The 21,711-nt window shown below is 43.7% G+C and overlaps 1 protein-coding gene across 1 annotated transcript; it reads left to right on the plus strand.

Annotated features, from left to right (window-relative positions):
- Nucleotides 1–2,046: 2,046 nt before the first annotated feature.
- On the plus strand, nucleotides 2,047–21,627 carry LOC104139694 (meprin A subunit alpha-like). The gene is made up of 6 exons (XM_068937012.1): nucleotides 2,047–11,373; nucleotides 11,739–11,961; nucleotides 12,474–12,621; nucleotides 15,430–15,645; nucleotides 15,992–16,198; nucleotides 18,817–21,627. Exons 3-5 carry the CDS (start codon nucleotides 12,549–12,551, stop codon nucleotides 16,009–16,011), a joined length of 309 nt encoding a protein of 102 aa, XP_068793113.1. The 5' UTR covers nucleotides 2,047–11,373; nucleotides 11,739–11,961; nucleotides 12,474–12,548; the 3' UTR covers nucleotides 16,012–16,198; nucleotides 18,817–21,627.
- Nucleotides 21,628–21,711: the final 84 nt, after the last annotated feature.

The raw sequence follows: 21,711 nt of genomic DNA on the forward strand, positions 1-21,711 counted from the left end.
CCCACAACATGTACATCCTGAAAAGTGAACGTGCTGCCAGGAAGCAGCTGTTGCCAGAAGACCTTGAATCCTTGGGGAATTAGAGCCCAGGTTTCCCAGCGCTGGTGGGAGACCCCAGGCTCCCTGCCTGATGACCCCTGGCTGCTGGGTTTTCTGCTTGCAAGCGTGGACTGAGCGATTGCTCTGTGCTGAGGATTGCTTTTATTAGACATGTAGATGTGAGGAATATTCTGCTACAGCGGAATATCACTAGTGTTCACAGAGGTTTGCATGGACATGCAAAAAATTGTAACCAGGCTTCAAAGCAGAGCTAGTTCTGAATAACACCACCATAGTTTAGATCAGATTTTTTTGCACCAGAATAGCTTTACCTCGGGCTGCTGGACACAGCGCCGAGGCAGCATAAACCTGCTGCCCTTATCTGTCTGCGTTTCACCTGCAAAGTGCTGGCGCCGCAGCGAGGTTGTTGGTGTCTGTGATTTGTAGAGGAAAGAGTAATTTCTCGCCTAAGTCACTTGTGAGAGCTGGTGCAGGCAGGTGTCACACATACCCACCATTTCTGGAAACTGGTGTGGGTTGCAGACCTGTGTCACTGTGCCAGCTGTGCAGTTAACAACGCTTAACAGGAAAAATATTTAAAAGCTGTGATTAACAGAACTATAATTATGACTGATAATATATATTTTTTCATTGCCCAAAGCAGTTTATTCGTTTTGCTCTTGATGAAAGTGGTTTTTCATTTGCCTTGATTGTTTGCAATAACAAAGTGTCATATGACAAGTGTAAAGATAGTTCACTGATAATTCGAGGCTACAGGAAAAAAACAGAGTGAAACGTGTTTATTTTGAGGGTTACAGCTTGTTCTGTGTAATTTGATAACAAACTCGGAGTGTACGTGTTCAGTGAACAATTTATGAATATTGCAAAAATATGGGGACGTAGATAAAAGCAGAAATCACAGATGCCAAGAGCAAACACATTGCCAACTTGGAAATCCCCAGGTTTGGCTGGATGGTGGTGTAGTGCCTGACATCCACAGATTTCACCCATTTGAAAGCATGAGTACAATTTGAAAAACACAGCTGAAAACCCTTAGAAACGAGAAGAGAGTTCTGAATGGTTTGTACATGTAAATTTTGCGCAGTGTAAAGTAATATCTTTAACACAACTGAATGCTTGCCCATCCAAAATTTGAGCCTTTATAGCAAAGCCTTATTTCTATAACATTGCTTAATGCAGACTATTATTTTAAAAATAGATAGGGGTATAAATTGTCAAGTTTAGATCTGAATTTGAAAGGAAAACTTAGCAAAATTTCAGGGTTGAGTTGGACTAAAATCAGATAATTCCTGAGATTAAAAGATTATCCGGAAGGAATAACTCTGTGTCCAGACTCCCAGATTTCAAGGATCTTGAGATCTGGTGTTTTGGCACTAAGAGTTTCTAGTACTCAGTAATGAGCAACACAGAAATAGTAGAAAATGGAAATGTTGAAAAAATACTGTGTACAACTGCTCTGTGATGTGCTTAGTCAACAGCATGTAAGTTCACAAGATCGGTCTTTGAGAGATTTGCATGGTTAAACTTGTGCCTCTAACAATAAGAGCGTGAGTCTCACCTTAGGTCCTTACCAAAGGTTTCCCACCTCAATGCAACTCCAGATGAATATCTGGTCACTTGGGGTGATAAATGCTGGGGGAATTTGTGGGGAAGCTCACGTATTGCTGGCAGCAGAAACTGCTGTGCTTTGGCCGTGCTGATACATAACCTCATCTGTGCGTGAGGACCTACCTGCTCATGAAACTTCCTGTGACTGCACTGTGCTCTGTATTTGAAGCTGTATGCTTGCTTTCTTCCCCAGAGCAGAGGTGGAGAGCAGAAACTATCGCTGGATGGCCTCAATGAAAGGAATCTGCTTAGATCAGACAGATGAAGAGTGGGAGCTCAAGAAAGAAGAGCTTGAGAGAAACTCGCTCCGCGCTCAGGAGAACTATACACCCTGTACTCAGAAGAAAAACAGAAAAAAGAGGGGGAAGCAATAGTGCACTTTGGTGCCACTGAGAACTTGCAACGTGTGCTAAAGACACTGGCAAAGCCAGGATGCATCTGCAGGGTGAAATGTGGATGAATGGAAAAGGCAGATGGCCACAAGAAGATACCTTTATGATGTGCTGTACATATGGTTATTAAGAGGGAGTAGGTAGAAGTGCTTCCCTCTATCTGCATGTCTGTATCTCAGATCTCAAATATGAGAAAACTGCAGATGGTATTTAAATATACTAATATTCTAATCCACTGAACATGTATAAAACTACAGAAATGGCAGCAGCTGCCCTGAATGCCTGGGAGGGAAATGTGTTTAGTCTCTCTTGATCAGGAAGCTCCTGGGACGGTGGTTCTGCTGACTGGTGATCTCCATGTCTTTGCTTGTTTACTTCAGGTCCTGAGTTGAGCAGGGGTCTATGGGAGCTCCAAGTCCCTAGTGGTGCCTCTGCCTGTTGTGTGGGAGGGGGATCAAGTTGCCTCTTCTGGTGTGAAGGGAGACTGACGTTGACCCTTTACTGGACACATGAGTCTGACAGCCTGCATCTATGATTTTTGGTCCAGAAAAAGGGAAAATGTGCTTCCTGTTACTGCTTTCAGACATCTGTGACTGCCAAGACAGTTAGAGCACTGCCTTATTTTTAGTAATGTACCTAGCCTTTTTAACGTCTGTGTTCACAGGAATGCTGTGAACAAGGCCTGAGCTGTCTCACCGCTTATCAGAGCTTTTTAATGTTAACACATCTTTTAACTGTTTCACTTTTCAATTATTAGAAATACTTGGACTATGACTCGTTTGACCCAAACCAGTTTTCCAGACCATGTCAGCGTTTGGCAACCATTCATACTGACTGCTGACAGTCTTCTGACATCTTTTATGTGTCCGCTTTCTTCCCTTCCCCTCTGCTTCCCCTCCGCTAGCCAGACCTGATGCTTCTGGATAGCTTTGTTTACACATATCCTCCACACCCAGCCACAGCACTCAGGCATTTAAATCACATCCAAGGACTCTGTGATTCACCTCCCACTCCTAGATTTCCAGGGATCAATTAGCCACCTGCGCAGAGGTGTCTAATGTCGTTTGAGATGCTCTCAGGTACCCAGGCTGATCCTGCAGGTCTCCAGAAGATCCTATGTTATAGCTCCTAACCCTGTGCAGATGCGTTGGAAACCCCGGGACTTCTCAGATTATGCTAGATGCCTATGTTGAGGCAAACAAGCTTTGCCTTCTGCCATTTGCATTCTCATTACTTTTATCTAGACCACTCAATCTGACTGTTGAGTTAGTGACAGTACAAGTGGAGAGGTTTGTGGGACAGAGTACCTATCACCATACCACTAAGTAAACAGGCCTATTTCCAGCCCTGAGGCCATCTGGCAGACCACCCTGTAGCTGAGAAACTCTTTCTCTGGGCTGGGCATGCCATTTTGTCTCTCCTGAGAGCATATAGCTTTACTGTACATGCTGTGGTTATCCTGTTTTATTGCCTATCTCCTGCAGTGCCAGCTGGATGGGGCTGGTGCATGGGGCAGCAATGCTGTGGTGGGCATCATGTTCATGGGGGTTTCATGGAGATGAAAAAAGGTGCCTTCATGCTCAGCCTGGTTTGCTGGGGCTGCATTTTTCTGTATATGCTGGATGTTATTTTTGTTCGCTGAGTCTTGTGTTATGTGAGCCCTGGAGGGGTGATGTTACACAGGACATGAGGAGAGAGCATGATCTTCCATGGTCTTTTTGCAAAAGTGATTGAGACTGTTGTATGAAAGGACTGATTGCATAAGCAATCACAGGGAAAGAAGGGAGGTGCAGTAGTGCCTGTCCTACAAGCGCCTTTCAGCTGGGGAGGTGTGTCCAGATCACAGCATCACAGACCGGTAGAGGTTGGAAGGGGCCTCTGGAGATCATCTAGACAAACCCCCCTGCTCAAGCAGGCTCATCCAGAGCACGTTGCCCAGGCTTGCGTCCAGGCGGCTTTGGACTATCTCCAGGGAAGGAAACTCCACAAGCTCTCTGGGCAAGCTGTTCCAGGCCTCAGGCACCCTCCCAGGAGAGACGTTTTTCCTCCTGTTTGGACGGAGCTTCCTGTGTTTCAGTTTGTGCCCGCTGCCTCTCGGCCTTTCGCTGGGCACCCCTGAGAAGAGTCTGGCCCCATCCTCTTGACACCCTCCCTTAAGATGCTTGTACACATTGATGAGATCGCCTCTCAGTCTTCTCCAGGCTAAACAGGCCCAGCTCTCTCAGCCTTTCTTCAGAGGAGAGATGCTCCAGTCCCCTCATCATCTTGGTAGCCCTCTGCTGGACTCGCTCCAGGAGCGCCATGTCTCTCTTGCACTGGGGAGCCCAGAACTGGACCCAGTACTCCAGGGGAGGCCTCACCAGGGCTGAGGAGAGGGGCAGGATCACCTCCCTCGACCTGCTGGCAACTCTCTTCCTAATGCACCCCAGGATCCCATTGGCCTTCTTGGCCACAAGGGCACAGTGCTGGCTCCTGGTTAACTTGTCCTTCACCAGGACATCCAGGTCCTTCTGATGAGATGTTTAAGATCTGCCACCCCAGGGAAATGTGAGTGCTGTTGAGAACTTCTCCTACTATGTAAGAGGGAGGTAGTGGAGTTTGACATCTGCTCTGAAAAGTGCAATTGCAGTTAAAGGCAAACAGCTAATCTGAGAGGCAATATCTATGCTATCCGTGTCTAATTTTGATCAGATGACTCACACTCTTTCTTTCCTTCTAACAGGACAACATGAATGGAATTTTTTGCTTTAATAAAGCAGGAAAGGCCAGAAGAGAGTGAAAGCTAATGGTTGAAAAACCCTTTATTTTGCGTTCTTACTAACCTCTTCCACTTTCATTTTTGTGGGGATGGAAAGGAAGAGAGAAGGGAGTGTCCTTTTACCCATGGAAAAGGCAACCCTTGAAACAGAAAGCTTACAAACTAAGCTTCTCTCCTTCACTTTGAACTTTTCAAATGAGCATCGAGGGCCACTCACATTCTCTGAGCAGAACTGTTCTTCTGGGTCAATTTCTAATAGAGAGAACGTGCAAGTTAGTGATGCCTTCACACTGTTATCCTACAAGACAACCATATCTCCTTTATCTGGGGAAAAGAAGGTCTGAGATGCTTTCTGCTAGCAGAGGTTGCCTTCTGCAACATTAAGTGTTGTCTGAGTAAAGGCAGCAGAGAGAAACCCCAATAGCTTCTCATAGAGTGAATCCATGTCTGGCAGGGCTGATGCTACACCTGAGGTGACTCCCTGGAGAGCATTTTGGATGTATCTTAAAGGTGCTCTGCAGAGCTTCGGCTGATGTTGTAGTATAAGTAAGAAAGACTAAAATTACAGCAAGCAGCTATGTAGCTACAAGAAGAAAAACACTAGACTTTTCTCTCTTCAGAATAATGAACCTATTTTCTGGGAGATATAATTGCAAGCACTAATCTCTGAATAGTGTTATCACATGCTTTATTTGCATTTTTTCACTAAAGACCTGGCTACAGCATTAACGCGCTGAAGTGTTTTTACAGAAGGTTTGAAGTTCACCTCAACAACAAAACACGGTACGTTTCCATACTCTGCCACCCCTAGGACATGGGGATTGTGGCAGGGCAGGCGAAGGGTGCAATGGCCCCAGGAGAGCAGTGCTGGAGCGCGTAGCGTCTGTGCCCAAGCCTCCTACCCTAATTCTGCTCCCTGCCCAAGAGGGTGCTGTGTCTGATGGTTTCACTGAAGAATAGTTTGCATGTATTTTGGAGGAGGGAAAAGCCTATAAAATGACAAAATCATCTGTGGGAAGTGTCTACAGGTAAGGACCTGTGCGGGATTCCCAGTGCAAAGCACCAGGAGCACATAGCTTCACAGGCACATGAGTGGGAGCAAATCAGGACTCCTCAGGACTCCTCACTGTACTCCTATTCTGAGAGACAAAGTGTTGGAGAGCTCCTGAGGAAACCCAAGTCACCACATTTTGTTGGAAATTGATGGCTGATGGGTCTATTGATTACAAAAAAGAGAGCTATTTTTTAATTAAAAATGATACTTTACCCAGAAAATCCGATGAGAACAAACATTTGTTTGCACCTCCCAAGACGTTGCCTAAGGAAACCTTTTCTTCCAGAGGATTATGCATCCATTTGCAGATTGCAAGCCTCTTCTCTTGAAGAAGGTATTGTTTCCATTCTCAGCAGCTTCATTGGTCTCCTGTCAGAATGGGGCCAGGAAAGCAAAAAGAAAGAGTGAAATTATCTCTAAAGAAATCACAGAAATATTAGATAGTTCAATAGCCTCTGATTGTTGCAAGGGTTAGTTTACTAAGAATAGTTATGAAATGGGGAGGCAGATTGCTTGTCAGATTGATTAATGGCTGTATCTAATAATATTAAAATCTGCACTTACTTACGTAGTTCAATCCTTTAATGGCTTATCCTTATCAGTAATTTTGAAGGGTACTCACCCACAGGATGCTATATCTATGCTGGCAGGTAGCACTAGATGATCTGAAATGGATTCTTGGCTATTATTTCACAGCCCTGGCTACCTGCTCCTATGCCTTTATGGTATTCCCATCTTTTTCCTCCTTTTTCTGGGTTGAGATCAGGGTGAGATTTCACCGCATTTGCCTGTAATTTTGAAACTGTACTTTCTATGTTTCAGATTCAAAACTGTGTTGAAGAAAGAGTTAAGGTTGCAATGGTTTTGTTTTTATTTTAGCGGAAGGAAGGAAGTCATCAAGGTGGGAGTTTTATCAACTCATGTTGTAGTCACTGAGTAACTTACGTGTATTATTTCATTTGATAGTTTATGATGTTGATGGAGGGCAGCATAGAAAGGGCATCCCAGAAATAAACTCACGTAAGTCAAGATAGTAAGTAAGCAGAGCGCTGAATTACTACAGAGATCTGAGCTAGCCTTTGGAGGCTACAAATCTGGCAGCTCTGATGGCATCAGAGGAGGCTGAAAGTTCCCTCATATATAAGCAAAATCCCAAATGTATCACAGCTGAGTATTGCAGGATAGTTTAAAATGTGTATGATGAACTTCAGCTACTTTTGGGGAGAAGGGAGAAGACCTCCCCTTTGGAGCCTGGTAGCGGTCAGAGAGAATGGAAAGAGAGGACTAGGGGCATGGGGCAGAGGAAAGAAGGGTCCATAAAAGGGAAAGGGAAGTTGGAAGTTGGAAAGGCCAGGAAATTTCCACAAGGATAATTCTGCAGGAAACCCAAGATCTTAATCTTAAATCTAGAAACATGCTCAGCTGCTCCTGGGAAAGCAGTGGTCTGCGAAGCCCAGCAGACGTTGCATTTTGGGGAGGAGCGCAGCCCCCGGGAGCACATGGCTCAGCATGCCCTAAGCTGGCCTGAGCCCACATTCCCTCACCCTTGTGCTCTTCTGGCAAAACGATGCCCGTAGACACCTCACCACTGGCTCTAATTCCACTTCTGCTTTGTTAATTTGCATTCATCTTAAGTGAGGTACTTGGTTTCACATGACCGATGACCAAAATACAAAGTTTAAGTACTGTCAGCCCTGCTCCGCAGTTTCAGTAACATTGCCTTGAGATAGCTTTCATTTCCTGATGTTGCCTGTTATCTGCTTTACGCTCTGGAGTAGGTTTCCTCTGGTTTTGCTGACAGAACAGAACACACAGTGCTGGGTTTTTTTTTTCTTCCTATAGGTATGTGAGTAGACTAGAAGTTATTTCTGTAATAAAAGGCCTGAAGACGAATTGTCTATGCTAAGATTGTGTCTGCACAAAGGCATTAAACAAAAATGTCATACTTTACCAGGACCATACAGTGGCTGAGGTTTGGGCTCAGCTCCGCAGGGGGAAGCTGCCACCTTAAAAAAAGGAGGACTGAAAAACAGGAGTCTCAAATGCTGTGCTTAACTGCTTATCTCAGTGTTTCAATGGAAGATGCGGAGTGGCTAAAACACAAGTGTCTGTTGCTGGTTCAAATCTATCTATCTCCTCCAGTGCCACTCCAGAAGGGAGGGACTCTCCCAGGCATCACATCTGCCAGCCTATGTGGATATTTTGGATACCCTGGTGCATCTCAAATGGCACCAGACACCTACATCTAGGCAACTGGATGCATGCAGGGCTGTAATGGGATCCGAGACAAATAGTACCTGCATAGGTGCTGCGGCGTAGACATTTCGATTCAGTCGCCTCAATCTGAGCTTAGTTCAAGTTCAGGTGTTTATGAGAGGTGGACTAAATCCCTTCTGTCTCCAGAGTGCTTGTTTTTCTCCCGTGACTGTATGAGGATCCTGGATGACCAGCCTAGGTTAGCTAACTAATTAGGCTATTAGACGCCTAACTTCTGCTTATATCCCACCCCACCTAAACGTTAACTGCAATGTTTAAAAGTTCACAGTGGTTTTAGGATACAAGTTGTGGGAATAGGAACAAATTCCCCCTAGGCAGGTGCTATGAATTGAAATGGAAGTCTTAACCCAACCCCAAATCCTCCTGTATCTGATACTGCTGCCAAAAAGAGCACTGGCATGTTGTGCTGTGGCAACGGTTATTTGCCTCCGTGTTTCTGGGCAATTAGTGCTTAAAGAGAGATGGGTATGCTGATGAGCAGATACATTGTGTAGACTTTGGAAAAAATATACTGTAGTCCTTGATATATTACTGTGGCCTAAATGATTGTTTAACTCATTCCAGAAGCAGGAAGGCAGCTTTTTGAAGCTGATATTATCTTACCAGTATGCGTTACTGTTCTGAATCAACTTCAGAAAGAGTTTGAGCTTAATATGAGCTTAACAGCTGACCTTAATATTGAGCTTAGTATGTTAACACAAATATATTGATTTCCTTAATAGCTGGAGAGAAATGCTCTGAGAAACAGCTCCTCCAGGTGGAAATTTCCCATCCCCTATATCCTAGCTGACAGGCTGGGTAATAAGGCTTTTTATTGTGGTATCTCTTACATTAGATATACTCTGGTTTTGTACAACTCTCCAGGCTGCTTCAGTTTCATTTGCTGTGGAGTTACGCTGTGTTAATGCCATTGGCACTGTAGGCCAGACAGAGTGATGTAACTCTGCTACGGCACACTTTGCTGTCAGTGTAGCAGCCCCAGTGATCAGCCCTGATGCTGATGGGCAGATGCTTTGATTTATATTAGTGCATCTGGTTGGGATCTCTTGATAATGATATCAGAAAATCCTAATCTCATGAACATGCATGTTGATCTGCTGCGCTCTTTGTGCTTTATCTCTTCATAACAGTTCCAGCTCAGTACTGTCAGCAGCAAATAGTCGCTATTTCCTAACTGAAAAGTCAGGGCTTCTTCCTTTTTGTTCTCATTTAATTTTAGGGGCTATTTTAAAGTTTGAGCAGTTTAGCTGTTGAAGCAAATAGTAAATCACTATTAAAATCCCAGGGATCTTTCCTGTGTTTACTAACCCTGAGCTAGAGATGACCAAAGTTTACAATATTTGACAGCTGAAATTACATAATGGCATGCAGTAAAGTAGCCAGCAAAACCTGAAAAATGCTCTGGATGTTTAAAAGTCTGCTCGGGTTTTTCCAGCTGTATCAGCTTGTCCAGTGGAAGATATTATCTCTCTCTACGGCCTCTGCCAAGATTATTCTAGTCAGGAAATTCTGCTAACAGCCTCTTGCTCTTTCATCCAAGTAGATATTTTTAATACAGGTTCATGTTTTTAACTTATGTTCACATTTTCTATCTGGAATTATGGCTATTTAGTGTAATACAATAAAAGAAGAACAATTGTTATTGTTACCTCTTCTGTATCTTCCAGATCTGTATCCTAAAGGTGTTATCCTGCAGGCATTTGAGATGTTCCGGCTGAAGTCTTGTGTTAATTTCAAGCCTTATGAAGGGGAAAAAACTTACCTGAACTTTGAGAAGCTGGATGGGTAACTGTGTATTAATAGATTGGTTTCTACCTCCGTGTTCTATGTGCTTTATGGGCACAGTTTGATTTGATAGTTTTCCCAATCATGTAGACATTCATTTTCATTCTTGCTAGTATAACAGTCATAAACCTCTGAGCCCCATTTCTGTCCCAAAACCGGTTTGCATCACTCTGGAGATAAAGCCAATGCAGGCAGACTAACCAGGCAAAGGTATTTGACATTTTCTTAATATAAGAAAACAATGTTTTATTTCCGTTTGCATGCCAGCTACTGAAGAGAATCCCTTTCTTGGCACTCTTTCTGGGAAAACAAGCAAATAACTTCCTCCTGGTGTCAGTTAGTGGTATGGTACGTCACGAGTGTGTAGGCTTTAGCATGTAACTTCCTCCTTGCTTCCAAATGCAGAGTTGGCTTTACCTGTTATTGTAACGTTGAACCCAGCAACCCCTACCGCTGGGCAAGCCACCGCGGGCTGCCTTTGCACTCAGAGGAGAGGAGCACTCTTCCAGGGCACAAGCCGTCTCATCTAAAATAGAGGTGTAAAATAGGTCTGGTGACTCACACCCCAATTGCCCATTTCTGTCCAGTAACTCTAATGGGCACCTGGGGAGCTGGCTCAGCAGCATGTGCCAACACTGTGATCATCCAGAGTTAGGTGAGGGGAACCCCTATTTGCTGGGTAGGACCACGAGGAAGCTGGTGACACCAGCTAGTGTGTGTACCTAAGAGCCGATGTAGATCTCTTGGGATATGTGGAGATGGTGCATAGCATTTTTTGGTAGTTTTTTTTTTTTTTTTTAACACAACGTGATGAATTGTTTCTGAATGGACATGAAAAGTTAAGATTTAAATCTGTGTTTGGGAACTCAGCCAGAGAAGGCAATACCATCTGACTTCACTTGGAGGCGGCCTCTTATTTAGGTACTTTGGTATATACTTAAACAGCCAGCTCAACGTACGCGTCTATAAGGCACCCTTGTACTCTTCTGTGGTGCTTATCTTCTGCTCCTCCCCTCCCTATATTGGTTGAGCTGGGGCTCACTCGTTGGAGAGCAAATATTAGATTTGCCATCAGCGCCTCCCTTAAGAGACATGCAGCCAGTTCAGGAACACTCATGCTCTGCTGCGCAGCAGGGGTGGCTCTCCCCTCCAGAGAGAGCAAAACGAAACAAGGAGGCCAGCTGCACTCCTGGGACAGGGACGCATTGCTGGGCTGTGGCAAAGCAACAAAGGCACATGTTTCATATGCTGGCATAAATCTGCGGTCTGGATAAGAATAAGGAGACTAGAAATTTCAGGCAGGCAATTATAAAAAATATTATTCTGTTACTTATACCTTGATCTTGTAATTGAAATGCAGTGTCTGAGTCTTTGTCTTACAGGTGCTAGTCCTATGTGGGTGACCTTCAGAGAGGCCTGAGGGTGTCTATAGGAGAGAGGTACGACTATAAAGCCATGGTGGCATATGGGCTCCTGCACGCCCTGGGATTTTACCGTGAAGCAGTGCAGGACAGGTCGTGATGACTACGTTCAGATATGGTGGGGTGAAATTATTGTAGGTACACTGCAGGTTTGAAGTGATTAAGAATTATCTTTAGATGCACATTCCTTTTAAGAGTGGTGCTGCCATTTCTTTTCCATTAACTGCTATTTTAGGGTGCATTAGTTTCTCTGCTAAAATGTCTCAAGCTACATGTTGACATCTACAACATTATTTAGTCATGGGTAAAGCATTTTGGTAACTTGCTATGTACTCATTTTTATTTCCAGTCCTGCCTAATCGTGCGTGTATGTCTTTGACCAGGTTTTGCATCTGCCTTTGACAAACATAATGATAGTTCCTTTGATGACCTCAATACCCCTTATGACTATGAGTCAGTCCTGCACTGTGGACCATATTCTTTCAACATCAATAACAATGTCCCATCCATTACAACAAAAATTCCTGATTTCAGTGAGATTATTGGGCAGAGGTTGGATTTCAGCTGGATTGACTTACTTGAGGCTGAATTGCGTGTACAACTGCAGTAAGTTCATTCTCACCCATGTATTTGAAAATCCTTATTGCTGCTTCATAATAACATGGATTGAACCAGCTGACAGGCACAGGAACACATCACTTTTGGGATCCTGTTATAATGAAAGTAAATGTTCTGCTACACTGTGTGGTGCTGACATACTGTGCTGGCATAAACCCAGCAAAAGCAAATATCGGTTCAACGGTAACCCAGACAGGCTTAGAGAAAATGACGGACATCTGAAAGAGAAAACTAGCACGCAGGGGCCAAGCCTGGTTCCAGCAAGGACGTATTCAGCTGAGAGTGAGAGGAGGAGATAGAGGTTTGCTTTCAGGAGGAAATATCGTTTGCATGTGGTAACAGAGTTGCAGACGCAGAAGTCTCTGTATTATCTGGAGGCATTAATAACATATTTACTGAAGTTAAGTGCTGTATGCAAGCAGCCTGGAAATGGAGGTGACAGTGAAAGCCTCATTTCGTATTGATGGACATGGCAAAAAATGTTACCCTATTCCTTGCAGCTTTGAGCCTCCCCTTCTTGGACCACTGCTCCTTTGAATACAGCAATATCTGTGGGATGGTGCAGTGTGGACAAGATGAGGCTGACTGAGACCATACAATGGGCAAACCAGGATATGAAGACCACACCTTTGTGGGACTACTGTGCAGGTAACAGCTGCATTTTTGCATGGTTATTAGACTTTATTATGGTTTTAAGACATGTGAAAATGAAAATACACAGAGATACATATTAGAAATGCCCTAGTATTAAGCTTAATCACATACCAGAAATGCCCTAGTATTAAGCTTAATCACTGCATATCTGAAGGTAAACATGACTCTTGATTTTTCAGACAGAAAGCCTAATCATTTTCATTTTTTAATGTTTAGCTCTTCCTTAAACCTCTTTCCCTCATTGTAACATCTCATGAAGAAAGGAGAATTTGAGATTTAGCTGCTGCAAATTGGTTGCAGTTCCATTAAAATCAAGGGAGCTCCACCACTCTGCAGTGGTTGACTTCAGGGGAACTCCATGGAATTGAGTCGGGTGAGAATCAATCCTACTTTTCTGTAAATTTTATGGCATTATGGTTGTTTTCTAGCTTTTTTAAGTTAAAAAAAAGCTAAAAGACACTTTTGCTTGGCACAGGAGTTCACTTCAGGCGTCCCCACAGAAGTACATAATTAGACAAATATCACAAAACCCAAGCCTTGTTTATAAACAAATTCTGATATTGAAGCCGGTCTAGGATCATCAGAATAGCAAGCTGAGTTTCAGCAATGTGACACAAAGCAGGAAGCAACCACTCTCAGGAAACTTCTTTGAGGGCTGCGTGACGAGCAATATGGAGCCGTATCTGAAAAGTGTAGCGGTTGCTAATTTAAAGTTTGTTTGAGCTGCACCACATAAGGAGGCTGAAGAATTATCCGAGAAATAAAGCAGCTGTGATTTCCCCTCCTCTGAGGAGAGCATTGCCAGGGGTCCTTTCGATCAAGGCTTTGGCTCACGCTGCGCTGATTCAAACATATATTGAACAAATATGAATGCATTGAATTCTGCAGTGTTTTGACTGCTGTTGGGATATAGGAATTGTGTAGGGTCTGTTTTTAAGGGCAGCGGGGAAAAAATTGAATGCCACAGAGGAATATCATACAGATACTCCAAAAGTCCCCCAGCAGAAAAGTTTTTTTTTTTTTTGAAAGTCACGCGCATGAGCCTGGCTATGCTGTGTACAAGTGGTCACAGTTAGGCACATCTGTTTCCCCAAACACAAATGCCAGCTAGTCACAGAAGTCCTCCGTGGCGCAGGGGACGGGAAAAAAACAGAACGGAAAGGAAAGCTGTTTGTGTGGGACTTCTTCCTATGGAAGAGAGAGCAGGAGATGGCTTTGGGCAGCAACTGATCTTGTCTGTTGTCTAATGCTCTGTTTGGCTACAGCCTGGAGATCCTGTGGTTATACGAAATTTGCAGCTTATGAGGACGAGAGCGGCCGTGTCACAGGCCTGGCAAGGGTTCGGATGTGCCTGGGAGAGAGGGCAGATCTGGGGAAAGGTGAGAGGCAGCAGCCAGCGCTTGGGAGAGCCAGCGAGAGGGACGCAACACAAGTGGGGAGTTTGTTTAGGTCCCAGTGCTGGCAAGGAAGGAACAATTTCTTGTTTATAGGGCAATGAGCCTGTTTGGCTGTTGTTTGATGGGCTATTTGCTTGCAGTCTGCAGGATGTGTGGTTTGCTGACACTGTAACACTGTGGTGCGTGATAGAGCATGTGGCTGAGGAGCTGACAGTGGCTTCCTCCCGAGTGCCTCCTCACAGGCAATTAACTGCCCATCTTCAACGAGGGAGAAGGAGAAGATGTAAACAATAAACAGCCAGCCTTCAAACGTTCCCTGAGAGCAAGTGGGTCAGCAGTCAGTGTAAAATAGGCAGCTTGTCTGGGTATTTGTAGGAGAACTTAATGCAGAATGCCAGCAATGCCTATGGAAACACATCCAAGCACAGACATGTAGCCAGAGGTGACAGTGAAGCTCAGACCAGGATTAGGTGGCAGTTTCAGTTCCACTGTTGCCTACAGGGTCTCTGCTGTTGGCATCACTCAGCTCTCGAATGGATAAAAATCTGCAAACCCATACTCGCAACCACAGGGGAATTGGGGATCCCCAATGTGATGCAGCTTAGAAATATCTATGCTACCAGGATAGATATTTCCAGTAGACATGGGAAATATTGACACTACTACTGCTCAGCCACCTTCAAGAAGCCGATTTAAAATTGGAATATACAGAATAGGGCTGACCCAGAGAATGAGACTGGCCTGAAAGTGGTCAGTCTTTGTAACCAGAAGGATCACAGGCTCGAGAAGAGGCATCTCTGTGGCCCACAGGTAGAACTGCAGACTAAATGTGAAAGAAAGGAAATATTTCAAACATGTTAGCATGACTGGGTCTGAGTGGGTCATGAAATAATTATGACTAGAAGTTAAAAAATCCTTCGCTCATAGCACAAGTAAAGCAAAAAAGTCCTCAGCTTCTTTTATGGGGCAGTCTCATAAAAGGATTACATTACATAACACAGTTTCCAGTGAATGCAGAAGACTGAATGCCACGACCTAACAGGACCCTTCCAATGCGTTCTCAGTTTGACTTCAAAAAAATCCCTAGCCAGGTGCATTCACATATATTTGTACATGTTTATAGGATTGGCTCCTGTACATTTTGTACTTCATTTCAACTGAATGGGTACCCCATTTAGTCAACTGAACTAGTGTTTGCAAGCCATATTTCAATGCATTCTCATTTCAGTATTGATTTACAATGTAGAGAGAATTCTTTTCTATTGACATATTTTTTCTACTTTAAAAATAATTTTCTAACTAACTCAAGCAAGTGGAAACTGTACTAAAGCTTATTTAGCACTGGAGTTTCATTACTGAATGGAGCAAAAACTTGTATCACATCACTGTGTTATGTGTTTCCTAGATGGAATATATTTCATGCACTTAGATACAAAAAATGGACAAGCTGGTCAGTCAGCTCTTTTGGAATCTCGCATCCTTTATCCAAGGCGGAATGAAAAATGCCTTCAGTTTTTCTACAGGTTAAATGGAAGTGCACAAGACAAGCTAGCTATCTGGGTTAAGAAAGATGATGGAACTGGAAAGGTTAGGAGGATGGAAAAGCTGCACACTATCACAGGTCGGTGAATATGTTTTTTTCATAGCTGAAGTGCTGGTGAACTTTGATGTAAGGCAGCCCTGGGTTTGTCATATGATAATTTGCTTAAGTGCCCCTGTAAATAAATCTGAGACCTTCATTTCCTTTAGTTGAGTAATTCCAGAGTTAGTGCCCCGGAAAGCAGAATTTGGCCCAGTGGTGGTTTCTTTAAGACCATTCTTAAATTAGTTTGGGTGCAGGGCATCAGACAATCCCCGTTCAGACAAACAGATCATAGGAAGCTTGAGGAAGACCCAGCAGGATTTATGATTGTGCCCTGGACTTCACGGGCACAATGAAGTTCTTAATGTATTTCTTCTCCCTTCAGCTGATGGAGAACATCACTGAAGATTGGCCAGCATTCCCTTTGGTGTCCAAATCAAATTCCGCTATGGGTTTCAGGGCATCAGAGGAGACCCAGCCAAGTCTGCAGTGGGGATTGCCATTGATGACACCAGCCTGGCAGAGACAGACTGCCCCACCAACATCTGGCACATCAGAAATTTCACATCCCTTTTCAACGGTACTTCAAAAGGTAACTATATCATAAGCGCTGTATTTTACAGCTCAGAAGGCTATGCCTTTGCTTTGCAGCTGTATCCTCATAGAAGAAATACTTCACCCTACATGAATTGCATGGGGATTACTTTCCATTTCTGCAGCAGTCTGAACAATGGCCTTCTTGAATGGCCAGCTGGCAACAGACAAGTTATCTTGTCTGCTTTGGATCAAGACCTTGATGTAATCCACAGGATGTCCCTCAGCCTTAGCTTTACTATAGACCCAAAACAACTAATATTTGGTGAGTCAGAGTGCATCAGGGAAAAAAATAGGAATGCAGAGGTTTTCTCAAGCTGAAGAAAACTGTTGAAAGCCAGGAGACTGGGCTGGATTTGTTCTGCATGTAACACTACTGGGCTGACTGGCGATCAGCTTTAATTACTTGTATATGTTTGCAAAACAGGCAGAAATGACACTCTGCAGTGGGACAAACCATCAATCACTGGAAGTTTTTCTTCTTTCTGCAACTGTTATATGAGCCCAGATGTTGGCTGGAATACATTCCTGACATATGGGTAGCTGCAATGGAAAAAATTCCTTTAAAATGATGATCTTTTCATATTTGCAGATTTTGAAGGTGGTATACTATTGCATCATCAGAATCCCCACTGGAATAGAGCATGTACATAGTATTCTGTTTGTAAAGAAAGCATAAAAGATGATGCTGGTTAACAAACATCTAGAGTCATCTATTCCAGGAACCAAATTTTCAAATGCCTAGTGATTTAAGGTGCCATATTTTTGAATACCCAGCATACCTTTGAAAAACTTTGATTCTCTGATCTTGGAAAATGAGATTTTCAGGACAGATTATAGTTCTATGTCTTGAAAATAAGCTTACTTAATGGTGCTCCTATTTGCATCCACCCCCAAATCACTTCCTACTTAAGAAACTTCTGATTTGAAAATGAAGGGATTGTTTATTGAACCATGAAAAACATAAGGAATTTTTGATCAAAAGCCTTTTTCCTGAAGCTGCAGTTTTTGCCAGGAATGCATGCAGCTGCTCTGCTCTGACAAAGGAGGCAGGGGAGGGGAAGAAGGAAAAGAGCTCTCTAGTGCAGTCCTGACATACGGACACCCCTAAAAGAAGGCCAAAGGGACTATGCACGCCTGTCCTCGGTGACACAGCCACACCTCAGATGACTGGGTGCATACCACCTCATGTCAGCTGTCCAAAACTGAGCTTTCTAGACTCCCCTGTGGATCATTAGAGAGCAACGGGTACCTGTGGAGAGCAGTTCAGCCCATCCTAAGAGGCATGTGATGAATTGTTCTTCTGATGTGCTGATCTCCATTTCCTGCAAACGGATCCATCACTGATGGCTAATGGTTGATGAGACAAATCCTGTCACTCTGCTGGGACAAGATTCCTTTGGGCAATGACAGTGCCTGGACAGTGGAAACACTATGCATAAACAAATGATCATGGAACCAGGTCTGACTCTAACACAGTGGTTAGAGCACTTGCCTCAGAGAGGAGAAGCCAGTTCGGAGTCAGCTGTGAATGTGGTGGCAATGGCACATGAGCCAGAATCACCCCCACATGGTCGAGTCTGTGCCCTAGGCTAGGGACCGACCTGGCAGGAGGCTTTCTCCCTGGCTCATCATGAAGAAGTTTTGCAAAGTTCTTGCTTTCATTGCATTGGAGAATGGAAACACTTCTGAAACTGTGTGAACTTTTGCAAGGTGGGAAAATTGCTTCCCATGAATCTTGAACCAGGAATGTGTAGTGCTTAATAAATCCGTAATAGGCATGCAAAGAGAAGTCTACATTCCTGGTATACAGACAGGCTCAGCTTTTATGCAGGCTATGTAGAGCATTTGGCAGCTCTTGCAAGCTCTGTTTGGCAATAAGAAGAGCAGCTGAGGCCTGATTCTGCTTTTCCTGGCAGCGTTTTGTACCAGGAGCAATTCAGTGAGGGCAGTTCAGCCCCTCTGTGTGAGATGGATGCCAGTGAGCCCACAAGCGTTGGTGAAATGGTATCTAACGAAACTGAAAGCCTTGTTAGGAGACGGCAGTTAAGCTCCACGTATGATCTGGTTCAGCTTAATTTCTAGACGTTAAATTCAATATGGTCACCTTAATAAAGGTCCAATCTCTGCATCTTAATATTCATTTTGAGATCAGGGTGCCTAAAAATTCAGAGGCAGTGTTATATTGCCCTTTGACAAAAGTTGGAGGTTGCCTCTGCATAACCACTGAGGATCTGCCCCATCCCTCCCACCTATCCGCGAGCCTTTCCACCCTCTCTCCTCACCTCCCAACCCCTTTTTAGATCATCTCTGACCCAAACAACCTTCTCTCTTGCCCCAGTCTCCCTCCACTTGCCATCTGAATTCAGTAACCCTAAGATCCTCTGCTGTGCTTGACAAAGTCACAAGCTGGAGCTCCATGCGTGCCTGCTACTCTCTGTCCCTCCAGTTTCCCTTCTCAGTTGTTTTTCTGAGTACTTTTGCAGCCTCTGGAGCTATCAACATGAGTCATTGCTGCTTTGTTACTTGCCCCTGAAAGTCAGTCCGACACATACAGAAGAGCTGTACTATACTCCATGCATTACATTTATTGCTGTAATCATCTTTTTTTTACAGATCTCACCCCTTTGATTACACCTGAAGTCCCAATCCATCACTGACGTGCTCTGAATCTCTTCACTGCAATTGCAAGCAACTACAATTGCATCCATTACAGATAAAATACATCACTTAAGTAACTGTGTTTTGTGGCTTCTTCATTTTAAGACTTTGAACTGAGCTTCCCTGCTAGTTTTAAGAGAGTAAACACATAGCCTCCACATAGATTATTTTGGCCAAGTAGCAAAGTGCTTCTCTCAGTTGTATCCAGTCTTTTTTCTTCCTACATTTTGTTCCTTTTGTTTATCTTTGCTGTTGGCAAGGCTTCCTTCTCAGCTCTTGTGTCTGAAGTCTCTCTGTCCAGCCTTGCCTAGCTGAGAGCACCAGGGCTTGACTTTACAGTCTCCTGTTTCAGACAGGATCATCCATTCCCCCACGGCCATCACGGCTTCCTCAAGTTCAGCTTTATCTAATGCTCACTCCCAAGTATCCAGCACGTTAGGTTATTGCCTAAAGAAAGGCGTGCTTCATCTGCCTCTAAACCCAATTAACATTATTGGCAAGTTTTCATGAAAACAGTATAGTGATTTAGTTGGATTTGGAGATGCAATTGGGGATGCATATGTTGTGCAGGAAAGGTACCATATGACCATGTTGTATTGCATTAGTATAACATGAGATGGCTGCCATAAATATTCTCTTCTGCACCCCCAAACACATGCCTGGGCAGAATGACTGATCTTTAGACATCCTTTTTAATTTCTTGGATAGTTTTTAAGTTAAGCTTGAAAACAAGTGTTTTTCAAGCTGCTCTGATTTGGCTTCAGGCTTTTGTTCTTTTCTTACATGCACTGCCACACACCTACAAATCATGGTCTTGGTGCTGTGTTTTGACTCTCTTTGCTTGTCTGAGGAAGCAGCTTGTACGTGATGTACTTCAAGACATGCTTCTCTAAGTCTTCTCTGTAGAGCTTTTGCATGTGACTAGGAGCCACATGCACGCTCAGAGTGCAAAAATGAAACTGATTTAAGGGAAATTAGTTCAAATGATGCCTGCACATTTGGGATCTCTAAGGCTGAGGGTAGCAAGTGCGCAGGCCCAGATTCCCCGTGAGACTTACACATAGACCACGATATAAATTCAGAGTCTTATTCCACCAAAATAAAATACGGGAATATACAAACACACATATTTTTTTTATAAGGTTCCTCAAAAATAGTTGCTGGTAACAGGGAATTTATACTATGAACAAAGAATCATATCTTTAGTTAGTCCTTTATTAGTATAGCAATTCTCAATTTTATCAAATAGGGGCTATATTCCCAGGAATTCCTCTGACAAAGGGGTCCCCTAGAATCTGGAAGACTATCCAATTATGATTTAAAGAAATTTACCGCAAGGATGACTGGATAAAGACTGAAGTCTCTGAGAGTGTTAGGAAAAGAGAAGGAGTAAGTGTGAGAGACACTGAGTGAGAGAGAGAGCTTCACTCATATGAGTAAAGTGAGGAGATACCTGTCCTTAAATTTCATAGTAAGTGGAGTTAAGCTCACTGGTGTTGGATCGGGACCTGCTTGCTTTCCTTCCTTTCATCTTTGCTTCTGCTTCTCTCTCTCTCCCTTTTGCTATGGGCAGGCCCCATATTTATAAGAAAAACTTACATCAATTCTTATAGAGTCTTTTTAGATGTACACATGTTAACAAAAAGTGGCTCCTAGCTTACAAGCTCTGTTTGAGGCAGTACCAGCGGAGAATAATGGATTGCTCTGTTAATCCTGGGCTGAGTCAGGGGAGTGGTCAATAGCTGCTGCTCCTGGGAATAAAAGGGAGTCTCCAGAGATCCATTACCTTGGAAATCCCACCTAGAGCAAGATCATCAAGAGTTTACAGAAGCTCTTCCTATCTCTTTCTATATACTGGGAGTTGTCCACAGAAGGAGCCTGTATGATCATGAATGTAAGGAGCATTGCACTATTGTGCAATTGCACAAAACCCTTGCAGACCACAGGTTTTGCAGTCCCTGCGTTGGCACTGGAGAGTGTCCAGTTGCTTCAGAAGCATTTTCGATTGACTGCCAGTCAAGCCCATTTACTCTTCTGTATTGCCAACAGCTCCTGCCCAATTCACCCTTAGGTATGGTTGGGCTCAACAAAACATTTAAACTATTGTCCACTTTGTAAAACTTTATAAAAATCATCTGTATAGATGGGGGAAAATGCTGGTTGACTCCCAGTTGAAATAGAAGGGCTAATTAGCAAGCGAAGAAATAAGAGACTAAAATAGGGCAAAGAAGAAAATGGATGGACCAGGAAGCTAGGCAATTTCATATCACTTTCAAGACAATATTTTTAAAGTGCGTTGAGTTATCTGAAAGGACTGATGCCACTACTGGAAAGATCCCCTGTAGTGGGGGGGATGGTGGATCCAACAGCCCAGGTGCACCTTGCTTGGTTTATAACATGCGCCTCAATAACATTTTCTCCTGCTGGCTCGCATCTGAGGCCTCAACTAGTACGAGCCCTCCTCTGACCTGTGTCCCCTCAGGAAGAAGACAGCAAACTGTGGAACAAAGATTTTCAATCTTTCAAGTTTGCAGGGTAGCATGATGAGGGGTGGGATTACTTCTGCTTTCATACCTGTAAAGTCCAAATCCTCTCTGAAACTCTCAGGAAAAGAAAGGGGCATTGAGCTGAATGGCCAAGGAGTTACTGGTGCACGTGACCATCTCCGGAGGGCAGGAGTGACGTGTCATGCACTGGGGCATCAGTTCTGGGATGGAACCAGCCTTGAGAAACCACTGTCAGGGAGTTCATAATTATATCTGTCTTATCGTTATGTTTTATAATGTGATGTTAATTATTAATTGAAAACAGCCCTGGGCCAAATTCTAGTATCGCTGCAGTGCCATAAAC

This window comes from Struthio camelus, chromosome 3, assembly GCF_040807025.1.
Source record: "Struthio camelus isolate bStrCam1 chromosome 3, bStrCam1.hap1, whole genome shotgun sequence".
NCBI lineage: Eukaryota > Metazoa > Chordata > Aves > Struthioniformes > Struthionidae > Struthio > Struthio camelus.

Coding starts and splice junctions, on each gene's coding strand:
- LOC104139694 (XM_068937012.1), top strand. CDS start 12,549: ATGAGGCTGACTGAGACCATACAATGGGCAAACCAGGATATGAAGACC. Junction 12,622..15,429: donor TTTGTGGGACTACTGTGCAG/GTAACAGCTGCA, acceptor TGTGTTTCCTAG/ATGGAATATATTTCATGCAC. Junction 15,646..15,991: donor AAAGCTGCACACTATCACAG/GTCGGTGAATAT, acceptor TTCTCCCTTCAG/CTGATGGAGAACATCACTGA.